Source organism: Podarcis filfolensis (genome assembly GCF_964270895.1).
Source record: "Podarcis filfolensis genome assembly, chromosome: 15".
NCBI classification, from domain to species: Eukaryota; Metazoa; Chordata; class Lepidosauria; order Squamata; family Lacertidae; genus Podarcis; species Podarcis filfolensis.
The window spans coordinates 26672398-26694664 of NC_139618.1; the positions used below are offsets into that span (position 1 = coordinate 26672398).

General features: G+C 46.6%; 1 protein-coding gene across 4 annotated transcripts in view; it reads right to left on the reverse strand.

Annotated features, from left to right (window-relative positions):
- Positions 1 to 8366: 8366 nt before the first annotated feature.
- The window catches only part of ZBTB16 (zinc finger and BTB domain containing 16), a 192958-nt gene continuing 179057 nt past the window's right edge, over positions 8367 to 22267 (reverse strand). For all 4 annotated transcript variants that reach the window (XM_083588615.1, XM_083588616.1, XM_083588617.1 and 1 more), the window contains exons 6-7: positions 18623 to 18790; positions 8367 to 15781 (exon numbers count right to left, since the gene is read on the reverse strand). In XM_083588615.1, coding sequence (XP_083444741.1) covers positions 15552 to 15781; positions 18623 to 18790 — 398 coding nt within the window. In that variant the 3' untranslated portion in view covers positions 8367 to 15551. The remainder of the gene's footprint in view (positions 15782 to 18622; positions 18791 to 22267) is intronic.

The following is a 22267-nucleotide window of genomic DNA, read 5'->3' on the forward strand; positions in this document are numbered from 1 at the left end:
GAGAGTGGCTTGTAACATGATGTGTCAACTGGCGCCTTCAGCAAGGCATGAGCATTTTGTGGTCTGTCCACACGATGGCAGCCTAGCCCAGTGATTCCACTGTACACAAGCTTCCAAACAGAGAAGGGATATAGATCTTCCACAGCAGGTGTTCACATCTCTCCCGGACCTCACCCCTACCATACCCCACAGAGCAGAGTGGGAAGAATCAGGATGGTGGCGGTGGTGGGGTGTGTGTGCAGCTTTTGATCTGTGGGGCCTGCAAAGGAAGCCAGCTGAGGAGCTTGTTGAACAAATCCACAAGTGGCGTTTGGGGGACGTTATGTTTTTAGGCATGGAAGGACTGGTTATTAGCAGAATCTATACCAGGGCATGGTCAATTGTTGTCACTTGGGCTTCTATGCTCTTGTTCTCTAGCCCTGGAGATGGCAATGATATTGTGAGGTAATACTACTTCAGTAAATGCCTTCATACGATGCCAAGATCTGAGAAGAGGGCTTCTACATCCGACAGATGATTGATCAGAAGCTTGAAATGGAGTTTAACTCTATTTGGGAGGAGTTAAGCGATTGCAGTAAAATCAACAAGAAAAATGACTCGAGTGTTGGTAGTCTGAACCCTGAGGACCCTAAAGTCAAAAGCCCCACTATAAACACACTGTGCTTCTTCTAGGTTTGCCAAATATTTGACTGGAAATTTACACACACACACACACACACACACACACACACACTGTGCTTTTTCTAGGTTTGCCAAATATTTGACTGGAAATTCTCTCTCTCTCTCTCTCTCTCTCTCTCTCTCTCTCTCTCTCTCTCACACACACACACACACACACACACAAAATAATACTCTTAAATAGATAGGATGGAGCTTACTTCCTGGTAAGTTTCTGTATTGCAATTGTAGGCTTAAGATGTAAACCAGAGAAGACCTGCGGTTCTCAGCAAGGAAACAGTATGATGACAAGTTAGGAGTGTGTGTGTGTGTGTGTGTGTGTGTTCATGTTGAAAATTTAAAGGAAAGGTGGGCAAGGGTACTGAGGTCTCCCGCAATCAAATGATGCTTCTGTAAGGCATGTTTGGCTGCCTGGGCCTGGACGCAGCCGCAAGGCTCTCCGTTGCTACCAAGCCAGGAGCCATTTTGACTGCACAGAGCCACCGATCATGTCTATATAGCTCATCAATAATTTAAAGGGTAAACAACACTTTACATTAAGCGACACTAATTACCCCTGTAGATCCCACATAATTAACGTTTAACTGCATTTTAATTTTTATGGGAGTCCTCTACCCCCTCGGCCCCCACCTGCACATTACATTGGCTTGTACCCAAAGACTCCACACATTCCAGGCATTGCCCTAGCACCACCATCAAAGGAGGCTGCCCCTTTCTCTCACCCAAAGATTGCTACTGTTATTGGCACCTGTCTGTCTTGAGAGACGAGGGAGAGTGCTTGTGGTGGTGAAGTCAAACTGCTGCATTAGCAGCACTGAAGCAACCTCCTTGGGGCGCAAGCCTGGGAAGTGTGTATGAAGGTCCTGGGCTGCCCAGATGACAAAAAACCCCTCTCGACCTCACTGATGTCGTCCAAAGGAAAGCAGAGCAATGTGTTTGGCATCAGCTGGGCTGCAGGAGTTGCCAGAAGAAGACATTCAATGTCTCATCCAACTACCTTAGGGACTCCACATTGGATTTCTGTTGGGTTAACTCCTTAGCCTTTTCCCACAAGGCAGCAGAGGTTTAGCACCAGCGTTTTCCTTCTCCTAGATGGGCTCCATTCTCAGGTTGACGAGCCCGATTTGCCCCACCCTTACCTCTACAGCACATGCAAACACCACCTTCTGGACCATTGGACCCATTACTGGTCACATCCACTCAATCTTCCAGAGCCTGTCTTTGCATGCAGCAGAAGTCCCTAACTCACGGAGGGTTTTAGAACCAATGGCTACCTTCACCTGGTTTAGCCGTCCAGTCGAAGCCGTTTCTGGGCTGTGGCTGCTGTTGCATGTGGACAGCTTCTCGGAGCCTCAGGTAAGAGTTGAGTGCAGGCTGGGGACCAAAGGTGGACAAGGACTCCAAAGGAGCCTGATGTTTTCCCCCACCAGAAGTACTAGTAAAGATAAAGGGACCCCTGACCATTAGGTCCAGTCGTGGCTGACTCTGGGGTTGCGGCGCTCATCTCGCTTTATTGGCCAAGGGAGCCGGCGTCCAGCTTCTGGGTCATGTGGCCAGCATGACTAAGCCACTTCTGGCAAACCAGAGCAGCACACGGAAACGCCGTTTACCTTCCCGCAGGAGTGGTACCTATTTATCTACTTGCACTTTGACGTGCTTTCGAACTACTAGGTTGGCAGGAGCAGGGACCGAGCAACAGGAGCTCACCCCATCGCAGGGATTCGAACCGCTGACCTTCTGATAGGCAACTCCTAAGCTCCGTGGTTTAACCCACAGCGCCACCCGCGGCCACCCGCGTCCCTTACCAGAGGTACTAGCCCTCCCCTAACACCCCATACACTCTGATCGCTGCTGTACAAAGCAGCAATTCTTAAAGTGGGTTCCAGCTGCTCTCTGCATGCCCAAGGCTGGCCCAGGACAGTTTGGCATCAAACAGGGCACAATCGGCTGGGACGCTTTCCTGTGCACACCCCAGTTGAGATGAATGGGAGCCACATCGTAGGACCCCAGCAGCTGTTTCCTTTTGAGTCAGGCAAGCCGGGTCCCGCATGTTGGCATAAAAGGCATACGAGCTCCAGCAAAGGGTTGTACAGTTTGCATCTAAATAAAAGGAGCGCAAGCACTGCAGTTAATGTAGTCAGTAAATAAATAAAGGAGGGCTTTAAGCTTAGGGTACAGCAATCAGTTTAGAACTACAGGATAATTAACCCAGCAGGGGGCCGGAGCAGCCTATAGTCAGGTTTAAATGAACGAGTTCACTTTCATTGAGGCAGACTTGCTCAGCTCCCCAGGGAGTATAAAAATACGCTGGGGGAAGAGCCGGTGAAAGACACCAAGCAGAGGCGCGTGCAGGGCCAGAGCAGGCCTAGCGGACCACCGCCCTCACCCCTCGAACCCAGAAGAGCTCTTCTTCCAGAATTCCTTGGCTAAATAAATGTGGCTGATTCTGAAGCATGAAATCCCGCACTCCTTGCTTAAGCATTTCACACCACCTTTGCCTCTCATCATCCTGAGCGAAACTGTCATGGCTGCCATGTTTGCCAACATTATGTGACTGAGCTCCCCTCCCCCCCAAAAACCCCCACATTTTTAATGCCTGGGGGTGTATGCTGTGCCATAGAAGTCCAAACAGGGGTCTAGAAGCATATCTGAGGTGGGCAGCAGCTAAGCTTGTACATCCAGGGTGGAGAAACTCAAGCTGAGGGGAGCATTCAAATAAAGCACACTTATTGCCCATGAAATGCTCCTACCACTGCTAATGAAACGATGAGCCTGAGGCAGTTTTTAAGTCACCTCCGCCAAATGAGGAGTGCTGGGCTTGCCTCAATTTATCCCCCAGGGGGCAGACTGTAGTGAATGATACGGTTTGAATGGACCTGTTTGGTCATAACAAGACCCAAGCAAGGCCCATTGACTGGTTGGGGAATCTCTAGACCTAGGCCTGCCAGCCAAAGGCCAATCTATAGGCAGGCCTGCAGTCCTCCCCAATTGGCTGCTGGATCTCTAACCAGGCCCATGGCCAGGCTGCAGTGCTGCCTGACCATTTCAGGTAAGCGGACTTATATTGAGTCAGATGATGGATCCAGCTGGCGCAGTATTGCTTGTGGGATGTGAAACACAAGAGCAGTCAAGTACAACATTCCTAGAGTGAACATGTTTACACATGGGGAGGAATATTTGTCCAGCCAGCAGGTAAACTTCCTGTTTCCTTCTGGGCTGGGACAGACTTCCTCTGCATGTGACTAGAGGTGGGCGTGGCCTCACCTGTGCAGGTAATGACAAAAGCACAGAGCAGGGCAGTCATCTCTCTCTCTATGACTACATTCATCGAAAAGCAACATCTGCTTAGCCAAAGATGCTCTCTTGGCTTCCAGCCAAGAGGGATTGTCTCCTTATGAGATAGTTTCCAGGTGTATGTTACTTTTCTAAGCTAAGTCTGCCTTCTGGGATCCGATTGTAAACAGAATGTGAGTAAACTCTTATTATACTTTTATAGAAGACTGTGTCATGTCTTATATTTTATGAGGGAATAAGGGGAAAATACCAGAACGGTTATTATAGAGGCTTTAGCGAGCTTGAGCAAATGCATCCGCTGTGCAAGTTTAAAAAGGGGAATGTTACTCTGCAAAATTGTGAACTTGTTAACACAAGTTGGAAAAGCTATAATCAAACAATATATCCTCTCCTGCATCCCTGAACATTCCCACATTGCTGACACTGACTGGCAGAAATGCTCCAGGGATTTGGGCAGGGCACATTGCCACTGAGCAATGGTCCTTCTCCCTCTCCAGTAGCCCTCAGCCTCACCAAGGGCATCACTGGAGTCAACCTCCTTTCTTGCTACTGCACACCAAATATAGACTTGCCACTCCATGTTGCCCGAAGGATTTTTCTTTCGGACGTGATTTTGGAAGTGCCCGCTTGGGTGAAAAGCAGCCAAGATTATTTCAAAGAAATGGGGAAGGGCTTCTGGGGGCCAGCAACATTTTTGCTGCAAATGGGCAGGGGGAGAAAGGTCTTCCTGCTGAAAACTTGAAGTGCTCTTGAGGTCCTTGCCAGGGCAGCTCTCCAAGCAATGATTCTGCCAAGCTGAGGGGAGAAAAAAATCTCATGGGAGTAATTCGGGCACATCTTTGCTTTGCTTTTCACCAAATAAACCCCAAATAGAACTATCCTCCTCTAATCACATGTTTGGAGAAAATGCTGTTCCTTTTCCTGGATGGATTGGCTTTCAAAAAAATATATCCAAAATTGCTCAAAGTGATGAACAAAATGCATGGAACCATCACACACAAAGTTTTAAACAATCCAAGAATAAAAGCCACATGTTACAACATTACCAGAAAGAGGAGGTATATTGCCAGCGGTTTTTTCATCTGGACAAAAAGGCAGATCTTTGGACTTCATCTGTTCCCAGACAACATCTCACTGGGAATCTTGTGGGACACCCTTTATTACAGATGGCCACAGCTCAACACTCTTCCACATTTTGTGACAGGGTGATTTGGCTACCCAAAATGCCCAGTCCAGTTCATTTTTCCTTCTGTCGCTGAGTTGCCCCTCCAGAGCTGTGGGGCAGCTGAGCCTATCTATAAATATAGGGTTTTAAGCCGCCACAAAGCTTCTCCTGGCTCACATTGTCAGGGTCCCCTTTCTATCCATTAGATCATATCTGGGTCAAAGAGCACAGAAGGGGGGAAAAAGCCCCCCTGCCACACAATGTCTATTCAACCTCAGGCTCTATTCACTCAGGTCTTTTCCCCCCACAGCCAAGGACACGTGACCCTCCTCCCTGCTCCTTAGCCTAAGCCCCTACCTTTTGATGTTCGACAGCAGAAAACTGCAATTAAATGTTGTTCTCAAGATGATGCCCTAAAGTAAGCTCGGGTGAGAGTCATTCAAGCAGGGAGCCAGCAACACAGATGCAAGTTTGGCCGGGGGCCAGGGGGCTGTGGAGAAAGAGAAGAGGAAACCCACAGGAATCCTGAACTTTGTTTAGCTATTTGGACCTGTTTGTTTATGACATTCGTTTTGCAAAGAAAGTGACATCTGGAGAAAGCAAAGGAGGTTCTTCAGCACACAAGGGATGATGAAGGGTTGTGCAGATATTCGTTGCGTCCTATGTATGTTTATTTAGAAGTAAGTCCACTGCTCAAATGATTGGGCAGAGCAGTTACTGTTTTCAGAAAGCTACAGGGGCAGCCCAGATAGCGATGCAACTGTGAGGAGTCACAGGGTGTGGCTTTCAGATTTCACAAAAGGTCTGCTATATTCTGTTCAAAAAGCCTTAACTTATTGAAGGACAGATCCTGAAGCTTAGGCTCCAATACATTGGCCACCTCATGAGAAGAGAAGACTCCCTGGAAAAGACCCTGATGTTGGGAAAGATGGAGGGCACAATGAGAAAGGGACAACAGAGGACGAGATGGTTGGACAGTGTTCTTAACATGAGTTTGACCAAACTGCGGGAGGCAGTGGAAGACAGGAGTGCCTGGCATGCTCTGGTCCATGGGGTCCATGGGGTTACGGACATGACTAAATGACTAAACAACAACAACAACAAGCCTTAACTGCATTCAGTAGGACATGGACCCAAGTAAGCACAGATAGGACATCAGCCAGAGAGAGGAGGACCAAATTGTATTGGACATTACGGTTGCATTTTATGGATATTATCTACATTGTTTATTATGTTGTAAACTGCCTGTTGACTATGGGCGGCATATGAATGTCTTAATACAGGAATAAAAGGTGACACTTAAAGCACAGGACCATATTGCCTGCTCTGGAGAACATAAGGGACTTTCCATTTGCCTATCTGCTGAGCCCCCATTTTCAAATACCGTCTTTGTTCTGCCTTCCAGAGCATTGGTGAAAAGGTGCTAGATGCTCTCCTTTGGACACTTTGGCACCTTACAAGGTGGAGTGCGCTGAAAGGGGGCTCCCCCTATTGGCCTGGATGTTTTTCTGCTGACTTTAACGCAGTACTAACACGAGGGAAACCGTTTAATCCATCATTACAACATCATCGGGGAAGCCATTTTGGAGAACGTCTAAACACTTTCTCATATTAGAGGATGCATTTCAAAAATTAAAAAGGAAGCCTGTTCAGAATATTTAAACATGTATATTACTGTCAATTGTAGAAACTGAAGATTGTTAACATTTACTAGTATGTGTTGATAATCCTTCCACTAGCCATGGCAGCATGGAGCTCCCATCCCTCACCCAGGAGTTCCTCATTACTAGCCATGATTGCACTTCTTCTCCAAGGGTTGGTGGTTCCAAAACTTTGCTTTCCTAAAGACCAATTGAAAATGACAGACCACTGAATGATACGTTTTTTGCCTGTGGTAGCAATTGTGATGTTCTGTGCTAGATGCTGTATGATGTTTAATTGTATTTTAATTGCTTCTTTTATTTCTTACGTTGTATTTCATTATATTACCATTCACATTCCATAGATGTCAAACTGTACTATACCATAAAGAACAACATAAGAAACAAAGGAAGCAATAAAACACAGTAACAAATTCAGTATATTTAACATGGACATGCTGTGGACCACATGAACAAAGCATGGGCCACCATTTTGGAATCCATGCACCAGGGTGTTTTGGAGTCAGATTAACGTTGCACATTCCAACCTGGACCCACCTGTTTACCCCATTGCCCCACTACCAAGCCTTCTTATGAGGAGTAGTTGAGGGAGTTGGGAATGTTTAGCTTGGAGATGCGAAGACTGAGAGGTAATATGAGAGCCATCTTCAAATATCTGAAGGGTTGTCACATGGATGATGGGGCAAGCTTGTTTTCTGCTACTACAGAGGGTAGGACCAGAATGAATAGGCACGAATTACAAGAAATGGGATTCCAAATGAACACCAGGAAGAACCTTTTGACAGCGAGAACTGTTTGACAGTGGAATAATAATAATTAGAATTAGAATTAGAATTAGAATTAGAATTAGAATTAGAATTAGAATTAGAATTAGAATTAGAATTTATATACTGCCCTATACCCAAGGGTCTCAGGGTGGTTCACAGAATAAAATCAAGATATAAAACTACAAAATACCTAATAAAAATAAAAACAACAACCCAATAGCCCCTCCAACCCGCAACCCACATTTTAAAAGGGCATAGGATATAAATTGGATCAACCAAAGGCCTGGTTAAAAAGGAACATTTTTGCCTGGCACCTAGAAGTGTATAATGAAGGTGCCAGGCGAACTTCCCTGGAGAGAGCATTCCATAGATGGGGAGCCACTGCAGAGAAGGCCCCGTTCTTGTGTTGCCACCCTCCGGACCTCTCGAGGAGGAGGCACATGAAGGAGGGCCTCAGGAGATGATCTCAGGTTCCAGGTAGGTTCATATGGACTCCATTGGAGGGTGATGGACTTTATTAGAAGTTTTTAAACAGAGGTGGGATGGCCACCCATCATGGATGCTTTAGTTGTGATTCTTGTACTGCAAGGGGTTGGACTAGATGATTCTTCGGGGGATCCTTCCAAGTCTACAATTCTATTATTTGAAGGCATTGCCAGAGTGCGTGGGGTGGGAGAGGACATTTGGAATGAGGCAAGTGAGTTCATCATATGTAACCAATCCTGCCACCCCAGCAGTAGGAATAAAATAAAATAAAAATAAAAATGCAGGGAGCCAAAGGAAACACAGAGGCAACAGGTATCAACGACTGAATTAACTTTATTGGTTTTTTTTTTCCTAACTGCAGATTCAAGGTATACAACTGAACATTGCTATTTTCCTTATGAGACTTATAAATAAAAATACAAAAAATGTCCACTACAAAAAAATCTACTGTTAGTAGGATGTAAAAAATATTCTCTTTGCTATAGAAGGCACAAACTTCACTTAGTGACAAATGGAGAGAGAAAAAAACCTGCAGCAGTAAATTCTTTAATTTTTTTTAAACCTTTTCTTAATTTTTTTTTTCCTCGCCAGAAACACTGAAGATTTTACAAAGGACCACACCTGCACCCAACACAGAAGGACAGATGCAGAGGCAGACAGCGGCAACTAGTGGGTCGGGGGGGGGGACATCACAACTTTTTAATCAGGGTGGGGGAGGGAATCTGATTTATGGTGTGTGTGTGTTTGTGTGTGTTATCTTTAAGCTAAATGTGTCTGTGACTCTAGAGGAACACATAACGAGACTCACAAGCAGCACTGCAAAGGAACAAATGGAAGAATATTTTGTACAGAGGAAAAAAAATACACAATGGAGGAAGGGTTGGGGGTGGGAAACCCCAAATCGAAACATAACAACAGCAACAACAATTAAAAAAAACAAAAACAAATGGGCACCTTCTAACGTTAGGCTAACAGGAGGTGCTGAGGTAGACAGAGCCAGGACAGCAATTAAAAACACTATTTATTCATTTTTTAATACGAAGCAATCAAACTGGCACTTGTGCTGTCACAACGTTAAGAGACAAGCAAAAAAATAAAACAAAAACAAAAACAAACCAACAAAAATTAATAATAAGCTTTTAAATTTGCTTGGTCCAGAAGGACAACAATTGGTCCTCAGTGCTATAATATATATTTATATATATATATATTTTATGAACATAAAACGTCATGGAGACATAGCATGGCTTCTTAGCCTCAAAAGATCATGCATACTTTTAACACTATGTAAAACAAACACCAAGACACACGCCCAGATATTGGCACCCTAGGGTGCCCAGGGATGTCATGGCAGCAGGGGGAGCAAATGCGGGTGAGAAAGTTCTCCAGGCCCAGGCAAGATCAGGAGACTCATCCAGACTCTTGTTGAATATGGACGGTAAGCTTCCTCTGCCTCCATTAATTATCCATTGCCCACATGATGCTCTCCTCCAAATCACCAACTTCCAACACTTTGCTCTCCCTCAGTCCAGGTTCTGTCATACCTATCTCCTGTCGTTGTGTGGGAAAATCCAGATCGAGGGAGGGGAGAAGGTGGGAAGGCAGCAGTTTGGAGGAGAACATCATATGGGGCAAGAGAGAAGGAATGGAAGCACATGACGCGTTTCCTGTCCACACTGAATGGCAGTATGGATGAGCCCTCAGATTCTCTCTCTGTCCCCACCCTGCAGCTTACGATGGTGGGCGACTGAGCGAGAGAACCTCACACCACAACAGAAGAGCAAGCTTTCAGGGGGAAGGGGCTGCTGGGTGGGTGGGTGTGGCAGAAGATTTGTAGAACAATTAGAGTGAACACTAATGGGAAAGGTGGCTGACAAATTGTTGCCTCTATTAGTACAACTGAGAATGGTGGCATTCTGGAACAAGAAGAAGCAACTTCAGGGTTTTTTAAAGCGCTGAAACCTACAGGAAGCCAGGAGTTTGGAAGCGGGGGGAAAGGGGCATATGAGGGGAAAAAAATCTCAAATAAAGGATGGTAGAGCATACCATGACATCCCCTTTGCAACAAAGTCCAACCCATTTCCCCAGGGTACCAAATAACTGAGCAGGCATTGCAGCAATTTCCCCCTCTTTTAAATGTGAAACAAAATCCTATCCTTTTTTTTTTACTAGGCACAAAGATAAAACAAGCCATCTTCCCAAAGTTGTGTACTAAATCAGTGCCTGTCTTGCTCCCTCCGCCACAAAGCAGCAAAAACAATACAAAAGAAAAAAAGTTATTTCTTTTTCTTTCTCACGCAGACATGCAGAAAATGCACACTCGCACATGTATGTATACAATGCATCTGAAAATGCTTTCCATTTTTTTTTAAAGTTTATTCCCAAAGCAATATACTTGCAAAAAATAAAAAGTGTTACGCAGGACAGCCAGAATTGTGAATTTCCATACGGCGGGTGGGCAAAGTTTGAAGGAAAATTATGTAAGGCATTTGTAACCCAGAGTACCATAAAAGTGTGCTGAAAAAATGGCAGTTTAAGTGGGGGTTATTTGCGTGGCAAATGGAACAAAGCGATCAGGCCACTCTACAGAGCACCTCGCAAAAACTGCTGGTGCTTTAAAGTTGGGGAATCCCTTTCCCTTCTAAATTCAGATCTGTCTTGTGCGATCCTAACTTTTAGATCAAGTCAACAACATGCTTCCCCATCCCCCCCCCAACCTGGCAATTTTCTGGATTGTGTTGTGTTCACTGATCAAAAACAACTTCGCCCACATTCCCATCGACATTCATAGTGTAGCAGACGCCTTGCAAACAACCAAACATTCAGAGGAAAATGGCATCTTCCTGCAGAAGAGGGAAGGGCAGTTGCAGTGAAAACGTGCATTTCCGGTAAGGATGCCTCCATCGGAAACTGCAAGGAACACCGCCGCCTCCCTGCCTACCTCAAGGCCACATTTCTGGATGCAGGAAAGGCCCACACAGAGGTTGACCAGGAGGTTAAATTGCGTTTCCCAAAGTGCGCTTAGGAAGCTGCGATTTCACCCTGATTTAGTACCATCCTATGTGATGCTAGATTACAACAATACTGCTATTATTTAATACTAGGGCTTACACACACACACACACACACGCAGGCAGGCATACAGATTCCTGTTCACATTACAAAAGGAGAGGGGTCAGAGAGAGAACATCATCCTGCTTAAAACTGACACAGGGACTAACAAATGTTACAAAAATATTACACTCTGCAAATAATGTCATCAGTCCAACACTTTCAGCTTGGTGGGCGGGTGGGGCGGAAGGGCAAAGGCTCCTCAAATGAGCAACCTTTTTTTTTTAAATCAAGAAAACAACAAGAACACCATCAATAGCCCAATAATGTCGGGAGCACATAGACACAACCTTATGGCCATCTCTGGCAAAATGTGACATTGGTACGCTTACTGCATATTTCTCTTTAAAGGGTCTGCCTTAAATGACGTCATATTTTTTTCACATTATAAACAAAACTCTACTTAGCTATTCACATATTCAAGTTTAACTGTTCGTTTTTCTTCCTTTACCAAATCGCTAACTTTTCCACTAAACTGTCAAAACTCTCTCAACTGTTACAATGACACATATTCTCTCTCCTCTTATTCCTCCCCCTCCCTCCTTCCCTCCCCCCACCCCATTTTAAGGCCTTCAGTATTTAACCAACAGTTGAGACAAGATCAGAGGAGCAGGGGTAGGGGGGGGGGTGGACAGCAGTACAGAGACACTCCGTTAAAATTCCCTTTTCTTCCATCTATGCAAGGCTCCCCTAAAACTTTCTTTCCCCCATATATAAAATGAAGCTAAATTACAGAATAAAAATTTACACTGGCAAAATATAAAGCATGAGATGAAAATTGAAATGAACATCACAAAGCGAAAAGAAAAGAAAAAACTTAACAAAAAAACACAAATATTGCAAAAAATGTGCTTCCCTTACTGCGAAAAAAACCCCTCTCACCAACACCCCCTCCCCAGTTTAAAAGAGGTAGCTTTCAAGATAATACGACCCACTTTCCATCAGGCAGGCCATTAAAACAAAACACCAATTTTGGTAATAATAATACATGATAAAATAAAAATAAGGCTGACGTGGGAACCGACTGCCACGGCGCTTTTGTGGCTGTGCTGTGGCACTTTGGCGCATCACGCAAATACTCTCTCTGCAGGCGCCGTGATGCAGCCCTTTCAGCACTCAACCTAAAACACTTCTCTCCCCCCTCCCCCACAAAAAAGCCAATGCAAACAAGCTCATGAGGTCACAAGAAACTGAGGTAATTTCAAGTACAATGTGCTAAATGCAGAAATCATTAAACGTAACGTAAAATTAAGAAAGCAAAAACAAAGGAAAGCATAAACAACAACCCTTTCCCATTCGACTCCTTCAGAGACAGAGGACTGGGCAGGAGGATTGGTGGGGTGGGGGCGGGCATGTTTCAAAAGCCATCACCTGGGTGGGGGGGGGTGGACAGAAGAAGGAAGTGGGCCTCACTTGTACTTAGGGCACCTTGTCAAGAGGGACAAGGAAGAATTCAAGATCGCTGCCCTGATTGTAGCAGGAGGTATGAGATATGGGAGAGGGAGGGGCGTAGCACCCCAAGACAAACTTTCAGATACTGCTGAACTACAGTACCCATCATCCTTTGCAATTGGCCATGCTGGGAGCTGTAGCCCAGCAACATCTGGAAAGCTGTAGGCTCCCCGCTCCCTGCTCTAAAAAGGTGGCAGGCAACTCATAGGACAAGTTCTTCCCATGGATGACAACCAGTTGGCCCACCCCTCTAGGCAGCTAATGTAACTCCAGGCAAAGTCCTCACTGGGGGGGGGGGGATTCAGGAAGGGGGGTTGAACCCTACCAGAAGACACACACGCACATTGCTTACAGTCAACATTTCCCTCCCAAATTCCACAAGAGATAGAGGCTCAATCTGTGCCTTTCACCGTTTGGCTTGACCAAACTGTAGGCAAGGGTGTAGCATGGGTTGCCGGTGCCCAGGGCAGGATAAGCAAGTGTTTCACTCCCCTAGTGGACTGGGCAGCGGTCAGTCCCTTCACCATCCAGCATCTAATCAAGGGAGTCTCTCCTTGCAAACTAGCTCCAACCTGGGAGCAGGGATAAGGCAGAGAAACACGAAGCTGTGTCTCCTCACTCTCCTGCCCTTGCAGCAAGGTGTTGTGGACGATACACGTGGCTCCGTCAGTGCTTTCCTGCCTTTCTCTTCCTCCCGCCCTCCTTGATGGGTGGCACCACTGCCCTCTACTCTTTCCCTCTTGGTTGGCCCAGAGGAGGGATGCTCTTGGGCGTCCCTTCGTTGGCCAAGAGGTGAAGAAGGCACCAGCACTGCCCCAGCCCCAAAGGCCTGACTTGGGAATGGATTGTCTCCCTGCAGCTCCAGCTTCTATGAAGGAGCCTGTTGTGGGGGAACCTGGTTGCACACCCTCAGAAATTCGCACCTGTGGCCACAACCCCCTGCCCCTCCACGCTATGCCACTGAGGATAGGTTATCTCTCTGTTGACCTGCTGTAGTAAGAATGCAAAGTGCCTCCGTGGTTGCTGTAGGCAGACTGCACTTGCCTCGCTGGGCCAGCAGTTCCTCCCCAACTTTTGTGCAGATAGTATGAAGGTTGGCACTGGTGGGTTGGGAAGCATGTGCCTTTGATGCCCATTCAGCCCTAAGAGGGGTGACTCATGCACATGACCCCATGAAGTCCCCTTGGACATTGAAGCAAACTGCAATCCCAATTGAGTAAACTATGCATGGCAACTGGGCACTATTATTGGCTATGGAAGGCAAGACTCTGCAAACGCAGAGTGCCCCATTGCTAAGAATTGGTATTATGGCTGGATAGCTACTACGGCCCTAGGCTTCCTCATGCCCACCAATAATGCAAATGCCAGTCTCATCTTTTAGTTCAATGATGGGGCTGCTACCATGTTCACAAAGGAATGTGTGCATGGACCTTGTCCCTTCATGGAAGTAAATGGGGAAACTCTCTGTACATCAGATCCCTCTCCCAAATTCCAGGGTCGTCAGATCGTCAGATCAGAGTGCTTGTTCCTGGAAGCCATTGCGTCTCCCACCAGCCTCTTCTGAAAGGAGCTGAAAAACAACTGTCCTCCCCACACCCCGGCTCCTCTGAGAAGGCTGACCACTCATATTAAGAAATGTGCAAAGTTATGCTGTCCCTAACTGGTTTCTCTCACCCGAACCCCTCTCCCACTCCCACTCAAAAGAAAACATTAAATTAAATTTAAAAGAATGCATAGAATGGTCTTTGGTCAGGAGAAAGCATTGTGACCTAGAAGGGATGGTCTACAGGTGAGTTGTGTGCTCTTGTAAACTCAACTTGACCTTGGCCATGCTCTGTGGGAAAATCAGGAGCACAGCCATGATGCAAATGATAGGCCCAAAATGGAAGCACAGGGAGGGGTGTCTATAGGGGAAATAGTGACAATGTGATTTGCAGGCATCTCAGCACTTCCATTGCCCTACCCACTCCCCACTCCAGAGAGCATAGTAAGAACAGTCCTACCCTCCCCCTTGGCTAAGGCCAGACACAAACATTCAGCACTCCCACCCCTTCTGCCCTGCAAGACCCTCAAGACTGAGGAAAGCAGGGTACAATGCTCCACACACCATCTGAAACTTTCACCCCAGCACCTTCTGTGGCACACCTCTCCAATCCCACACCACTTCATTGGTGCCCCCTCAACCTCTGGCAACACTCCTGCTCCAAAGAGAATGGACTGGGAGGTTGAGCCACCTGCCAAAGGGATGGGACGGGGAAAGCAGATGAAGAGCAGCTTCCAGGGAATGTTGACACTGTAAACTGAAGCCTGTCCCGACTGGTGTCCTTCTCCCCAAGGATTGTGGGCTGCTAGGGATCTGCATCTAAACGAGGTCACAATATACCTAACAGAGAATCCTCAGAGGCCTCGTAAGACTGCAGTTCCCAAGGTTCCTTGGGGGAAATCAGGACGGCAACGCAGGAGTGAGGACTTGGTTTCAGTTTACAACATGAATGAGGCCTTGGTAAAATGCAACAGCCCCACTAAGGAGTAGAAGAGGCTAAACCAAACCCCTCCTAAGGCCCTTTATGAGCATGGAGAGACAGAGACACGCATGAGGCAACTGAAGACATGGCTAGGGCTGGGCTGAGAGAGGGGTGGGCTTTTTGTTGTTGTTGTTGTTAGCCTCTTATGGGTTTTGGCCAGGGAACTCCAAAGAGTTTCCCTCCTCCTTCTCTTACTCCCACTGCAATTGCAACAAGGACCCTCATGAGCTAGGAAGGAGGTTGCCGGCAAATCCTAGTTGGACAGAGACAGAACCAGGTGGGGTGGGGTGGGATTGGGGAGAGAAAAAGAAGAAGGGAAAAGGAGAGAAGGGAGGCCAGAGACCACTTAGGGGGGTGGTTGGTTTTGCCCAGTCCTTCCCAGCTCCATCCCTCCATCCCTCCTCTTGTCCTGTTAGACATAGCAAAGGTACAGATAGGTCTTCTCTATCCTCCAGTCGGTGGGGATCTCTTCCGGCTTGTGGCCTTTCATGTGCTTCTGCATGGCAGAAAGACTTGGGCAGTACTCCAGGCAGATTGTGCACTGATATGGGGAGGCTCCGTTGTGGGTCCTGAGGTGCTTGATCATGGCAGAGTAGTCTCGGGACCGCTGGTGGCAGAGCTTGCACTCAAAGGGCTTCTCACCTGCAATTAGAGAAACAAGGCGGGGGGCAAGGGGAAAGTCACTGATTTGGGGAAAATGACAGCTCTGGGTGGCGCCTAAGCCAAAAACCAACCCTTCTGTTTCTTAAGGGGTTTTGATCCCCTGTGAAAGAGGTTTCCATCGTTATGCCCCATCCTCAAGACTCTTGAGAATTCCTTGGGGGTTCTGGTGGGTTTCGAACAAGGTGGCCAAGGGCGGTGTGTTTTTGATTCCCAGGAAACATTTCTCCAGTGCTCTGCAGCCTCCATGGCTGCCCATGCTTCCTGATTTGAAAAAACCCCAAGGGAGGAGGTTTACACTGGGCTTTGAATGAAACATGGGCATCCAGGGAGGCTGCAGGGTGCAGATATCCAAGAGATGTGTTTTTGAATGAAAGAAAGGACCCTACAAAACCCCTCAGCCACCATTAAAAAGATCAGCATTTATGTATTTATTCATTTACTTAATTACTTACATTTATATTCCACATTTGCTCCAAGGAGCTTAAGTTGGGGTACATAGTTTTCCTCCCCACCATTTTATCCTCAGAACAGCCCTGTCAGGTAGGCTGATTTGAGAGTGAGTGACTGGTCTGACGTCACCCACTAAGTTTCATGGGTGGGGGGGAGATTTGAACCCTGGTCTCTCTCATGTTGTAGTCTAAGCAAGGCTGAGTACACTGTACTTAAAGTGTACTTAAATCCAACATTTTGTGCCGGGGAGCCTAATCATTCTTCAGAAAGCAAGGTTGAATTCCTCAGCCTGGTCAAATAAAATTTGAGCTATTTTGTTGTTGTTATTGCATAATTCATTCTTTGCAAGTCATGGGAAAGAGCTATGCCCAGACTTTTGAGATTTCAGAATTGCAATAAGCACTGGAAGCTTTTTAAAAAGGCAGCAGAGATCCTCCCTAGGGAACTGTATTGTGTCCAATACCTCATTTTTAACTTTTTCTGTGTTCCTGTGAGATCACAGCACACAGAGAGCCATGGCTAAATGCAAAAAAATAAAAATAAAAAATAAAAAAGGAGGGGGGAAGAGTACTGTAAGCCCGCAAGTATTTTGTTGACTGGCTATGGGCTTATTTCATCTTTGCAAAGGGCTCAAGTTACCATGCAGATGACCATCACCTTTACAGCAGAATTACTCGGTCTTTCCCGGAGAGATATGTTTCGATACTGTCCACGGCAGCCCCGATCGAAAGCCAAAGGGGGCTCCTTTCGACGCAGTAATTAACTGCCTCAGTCTTCTCAATATTGATACCTGCTCTGTGCACAGACAGAGCGAATAATGAAGTAATGAACAGCAAAAGTGATCTAAATATTGACCTGCTATTTATATTAGTTGTGGGCTGCTGAAGCACTCAGCAATTCACTAGCTGGCAGTGAGAGATCTGGGTTCCACGGTACACAAGAAATCTTCTGTCTTATATTCAAAAAAGTGGGGAATCCCACATTCAGCAACAAAAGCATGGGGAAGAGGTGGATGAAATAGGGAAAATTGTCCTCACGGCTGCCTATATAGAGGGCTGCCTTCTGCTGCAACCATGAAGGCAGAAATAGGAATATAGGAATCTGCCATATTGAATCAGACCATCTAGTTCAGTCTACTCAGATGGACAGTGGCTCTGTAGGGTTTCAAAAGTGTCTTTCCCAACCCTACTTAGAGATGCAAGGGATTGAACCTGGGACCTTCTGCATACAAAGCAGATGCTCTAGAACTCAGCTTTCACAAATGATCGCACAGAGAAGTCGTTTTCAGCTTCCTTTCTTCACCCTCCTTCTGATGGCACCCCTGAATGTCTCTTATGGAGCACATGTGAGTTGCAAAGGTTCTGGAGCCGAGGGCATGTGTCTCAGCTCATCTTGAGCCTGTGTGAGACCTTACAGGGGGAGGGTGTTTGACACATTGCTTCTGTTCCCTATTAAATTCTGGGGGGGGGGGGGCATTTAGAAGTGGCATGGATGAGCTGCCTTTCCAGGAAGCTTGAACCTTCTCCTTGAGGACACCTGCTCAACTTCCAAAGGAATCCAAGGAGTGCCATTCAGAAATCGCAGATCAAGAAAAGCAAGGGAGCCAGCATTGTGCATACACCTCACTTTTTGGAATGACAATAGGTCACTTTCACTCTGCTGCTTTCCCCATCCCCTTCCTGCCACGACACCCATACCTGTTCAGTGCAAATGGAGGGAGAGAACACTGAGCTGGCTGCTGGTACCTCTCTCAGGAGTCTGCTTTTGGGTCAGGGGTTACCAGTCACTCTTTGTCACCCCCATCCCCAGTAGAATGTCATCTCCTATGTATCTGGGGCTGTTCTGTATTATTATTATTATTATTATTATTGACTGCTCAATGCCGAAATTAGCTTCTAAGTGGTTTGCTAAATATAGCTTGCAACGGCTAGCAGGGTGATATTAGGAAAAGGTTGCAGAGCCCAATGAGAGTGTGGATTTGGAACGTTATATTGGTCCACCTAGCTCAGTACTTATTCTGATCCACCTAGCTCAGTACTATTTGTTGCATCTGGCAGTAATTCTGTTAGGTAGAAAGACTCAAAGCTCAGTTGCTGGAAATTCTTTGCACTGGAGATGCCAGGGATTGAGCTAAGGACCTCCTTGCAATGCATGTGCCCGACAGCTGAGCAACAGCACCATCCATGCATACTGTATATGGAGTTGCCAGATTCTTGCTCCTACTCTCTCAGTATTTCCTGCTCTGACTGACAGCCACTCTCCACATTCTTTTCCAGCTCTGCTGCTGCCTGAGCTCCTGAGATGCCGAGCAGTGAACTGGCATCTTCTGCATGGAAAGCCTGAGATCCACGGCTGAATCCTTTTCCTTACCTGTGTGGACCCTGTAGTGGGTCTCCAGCTGATGCTTGAGGCTGAACTTCTTGCCACAGCCGTTGCATTCATAGGGCTTCTCTCCAGTGTGGATGCGCTTGTGGCCCTTCAGAGTGCTCTCGTCCCGGAAGCAGCTGCCACAAAACTCGCACTCGTATGGGTGGTCACCTACAACCAGATGGGGACTGTTAGTGGGGGAAGGCACAAGCTGGATATAAGTCAATAGAAGCAAAAGGGGGCCCAGGGGTCATTCCTTGTCCTGACCCCAGCTAGAGCCCATAGTGTACAAGAGACATCTGGCTTAGTCCAGCAGGTAGTGTTGAGCTGGACTTCCAGCACCTTGGATAGCACCAAGCAGACTTCTTGCTCTGTCAAGAAGAGTCTCCTTCATGGAAAGAAGATAAAGTCCCCACCAGAGAAGAATGGCAAATGAAGCTGTTGGACTATGCTGAAATGGCAAAGCTGACCGGAAAGCTCAGGAACCAGGAAGACCAACATTTTAATAAGGAATGGGGGGGAAATTACAATTTACCTTAAAGACCACTGTAAGCAGTTGAAAACATTATCAGGACTGCAGTAACACTTGTAATGTAGCGAGAACTATGGATACAATGGAGTTACAAAAAACTTGGATTATTTAAACAAAGATGCAGTAGGAAAGGTTTAATAACAGAACCCAGGGAGGGGAAGGTGGACAGACCAGAGATTCGGGAGAATCTTGTAACTTTGGATGTGTTGTGGTATGATTGTAAACTTAAATACGTAAAACCAAATAAAAAAAAATATTATTAAAAAAAGAGAAGAGCCTCCTTTAGGTGCGAACTGTGTGGAAGGGAAGCAAGACTCCAACTCCACTCTTGACATCCATATATTAGGCAATTAGGTCTGAAGAGAGAGGTGGCTACACTTGTATAGTCTGCTCCATATGATCAGGAGTCCTGAGCAACTGCCCCTCACCACATCACATGGAAAAGACTACAGGTGTACAGCCAGCACCCTCTTCAGATACCTGTCCAACATTCAAAGGTTGTGGCAGAGCAGGGATCTGACTCAGGGGGCTTCTTGATGACAGGATCCAGCTTAGAACAACCATTCTTCCACGGTTGGCCTTCCAGATTCAGCTGTTCTCTCTCTCTCTCTCTGTGTGTCAGAGTCCTGGCTTTTGGCCAGGGCTAGGGGTCACAGCAGGTTGAAAGGCGCGTACATGGGGGTGAGACAAAAGAAGATTCTGAATGGGTGGAAATCTGTGTGCCTCAATTAGCGTTTCAAAATGGCAGCTGTGTGATGGCTCCTTTGCTCTTTCTGTCTGCCATCCTTCGTGGGAATTAGCAGCTTCTCAGCTGAGGGGCTGGGGCTGCTGTATCTAGTCACAGCCTTTCTTGACTTTGGATTCGGTGCCCTTGGGAAGTTTGAGATCCTGGCTCAGGAGAGGCAGGTGCTAACAAGGCAGGCAACTTTCCAGCCTGAGAAGCAAATCCAGAAAAGGGGCTTGGAGCGCTTAGTAGAGCGAGGCGCAGCTGACGGAGAGGGCTGCTGTGCTGTAGAGAGGAAGGGACCCCATTAGGGAGAGGTCACCCCCCATCCCAGCATGCTGCTAACGAGAATGAGACCAAGGAAGGTGATGGAAGAGGCATGTTCTGTTCCTCTACAACAATTCTCTGTTTCTTGCTAGGAGGTGGTTTAGGAACATCTGCATGAAAACTCATATCAGGCAGTCCTTCTCAAAGGAGCCATAGTTTGCTCGGCACCAAGATGGGGAAACCAACTACACAAATCATTGGGATGAAGGACAACTGTGTGTTATCTTGTGAGTCATTAAAGAAGACCAAGATGGTGATGTGATGTTCACTGTGCAAAAAGAGGACATGGTGTGTGTGTGTGTGTGTGTGTGTGTGTGTGTGTGTGCAGGTATTGACGGTCTGGGCACAGCCTTCTCTAACCTCGTGCCCTCCAGATGTTTTGGATCACAATTCCCACCAGCCCCCAGCCAGTTTGGGAGCTGTAGTCAAAAGCTTCTGGAGGACACCAGGTTGGTGAGGCTGATCTAGCAGACCTAAATGACACTCAAGTAGAAGAATCATAGAATTGCAGAGTTGGAAGGGACCCTAAGGGTCATCTAGTCCAGTGTTTCCCAAACTTGGGTATCCAGCTGTTTTTGGACTACAACTCCCATCATCCTTAGCTAGGCAAGACCAGTGGTCAGGGATGATGGGAACTGTAGTCCAAAACAGCTGGAGACCCAAGTTTAGGAAACATTGATCTAGTCCAACTCCCTGCAATGCAGGAATCTCAACTAAAGCACCTATGACAGATGGCCACCCAATGTCTGCTTAAAAACCTCCAAGGAAGGAGAGTCCACTACCTCCCGAGTGAGTCCTTTCCAGAGAGTATAATCTTGTGGTGAAACACCCCTTCTCCCCCTGGATGCACTTGGGATGCTACAAATTTGCCCTCCTGTACATGTCAGTTTCAAACATCATTATTCCCTGGAGCATTTATTGATTTTTTTAATGGAATTTACCCCCACCTCCTTTCAACAGATCTGCCAGGATCTGGGAATCTGTTCCCATCTGATTCGCCACAGCTTCCTGCTGATGGCTTGGAAAAGTCCAAGTCCCACTCAGCTGCATGGCCCCATCTATGAAATGACAGAGCCAGCAACTTGATCAAGAGGTTGGGTCTTGTAACACGACTCTGTCCAATGCACGGGTAGCCAATGTAGCTCTCTCCAGATATTGTTAGACTACAACTTGCATAATCCCTGGCCATTCTGGCTGATGGGAATTGTGGTCCAGCATTTTGGAGGCACAATGCTCGCTACCCATGGGCTAATGGATCCCTAGGCTGATGCTCAGGAAAGATTTTCACTCAGGATGGCAACTCCCTACGCAGATTTTGCCTTACTCAGTATTTTTTAGAAGCTGGTTCCCTTTCTTCTCTCTCTCTCTCTCTCTCTCTCTCTCAGCCCCTATTTTTGGAAGAAGACTCACTCATGCCATCTGCTTCCAATGTGCCACTGTACTCTGGGCCAATCAAGTGGGTTAACCCACAATTAAGTGAGTACTTATCAATGTACATACATTTCCAATCAAACAGACTTTTAATTGTCTGTAACCATAGGCCATGACGAAAAAGGGCATACAATTAAGAAAACATGTGTGTTCCTGACACTTCTGGTTTGGGGCACAGGAACTGAGGGGTGGGTTGGTGCGATTCACATATGAATTGGAAAGAAAAGACAGACGCTATCTCAAGAAACAGTCAAGGCATGCTTAGACAATCTCCTTTTGCTTGTCGATCTCTTCCTATCTTGGTCAACAATCCAGAGCCAACATGAACTGTGTGTGTGTGTGTATAGACTTTGGGGAACAATTGGTCTGTTTTGAGGCAAGTCTCTTCTGCTGGGGAAAGCTCACCGCCTAAGAAATCACTTGCAAATTAGGCACCACAAGAATACATTGGGCATGGTTCACTGGTAAGTTTGGCTACAGATGCCCAGTGATATGAGGGGAATAGCACAAGGGAACTAGTTCCCCTTGCACACCACCCCTTTGTGTCACTGGGGCTTGTGGGGCCAAAATTCCCACTGTACCATACCCCATATCATTTGCATTTTAGGGCATCAAGCACTGAAAATCTCTAGAT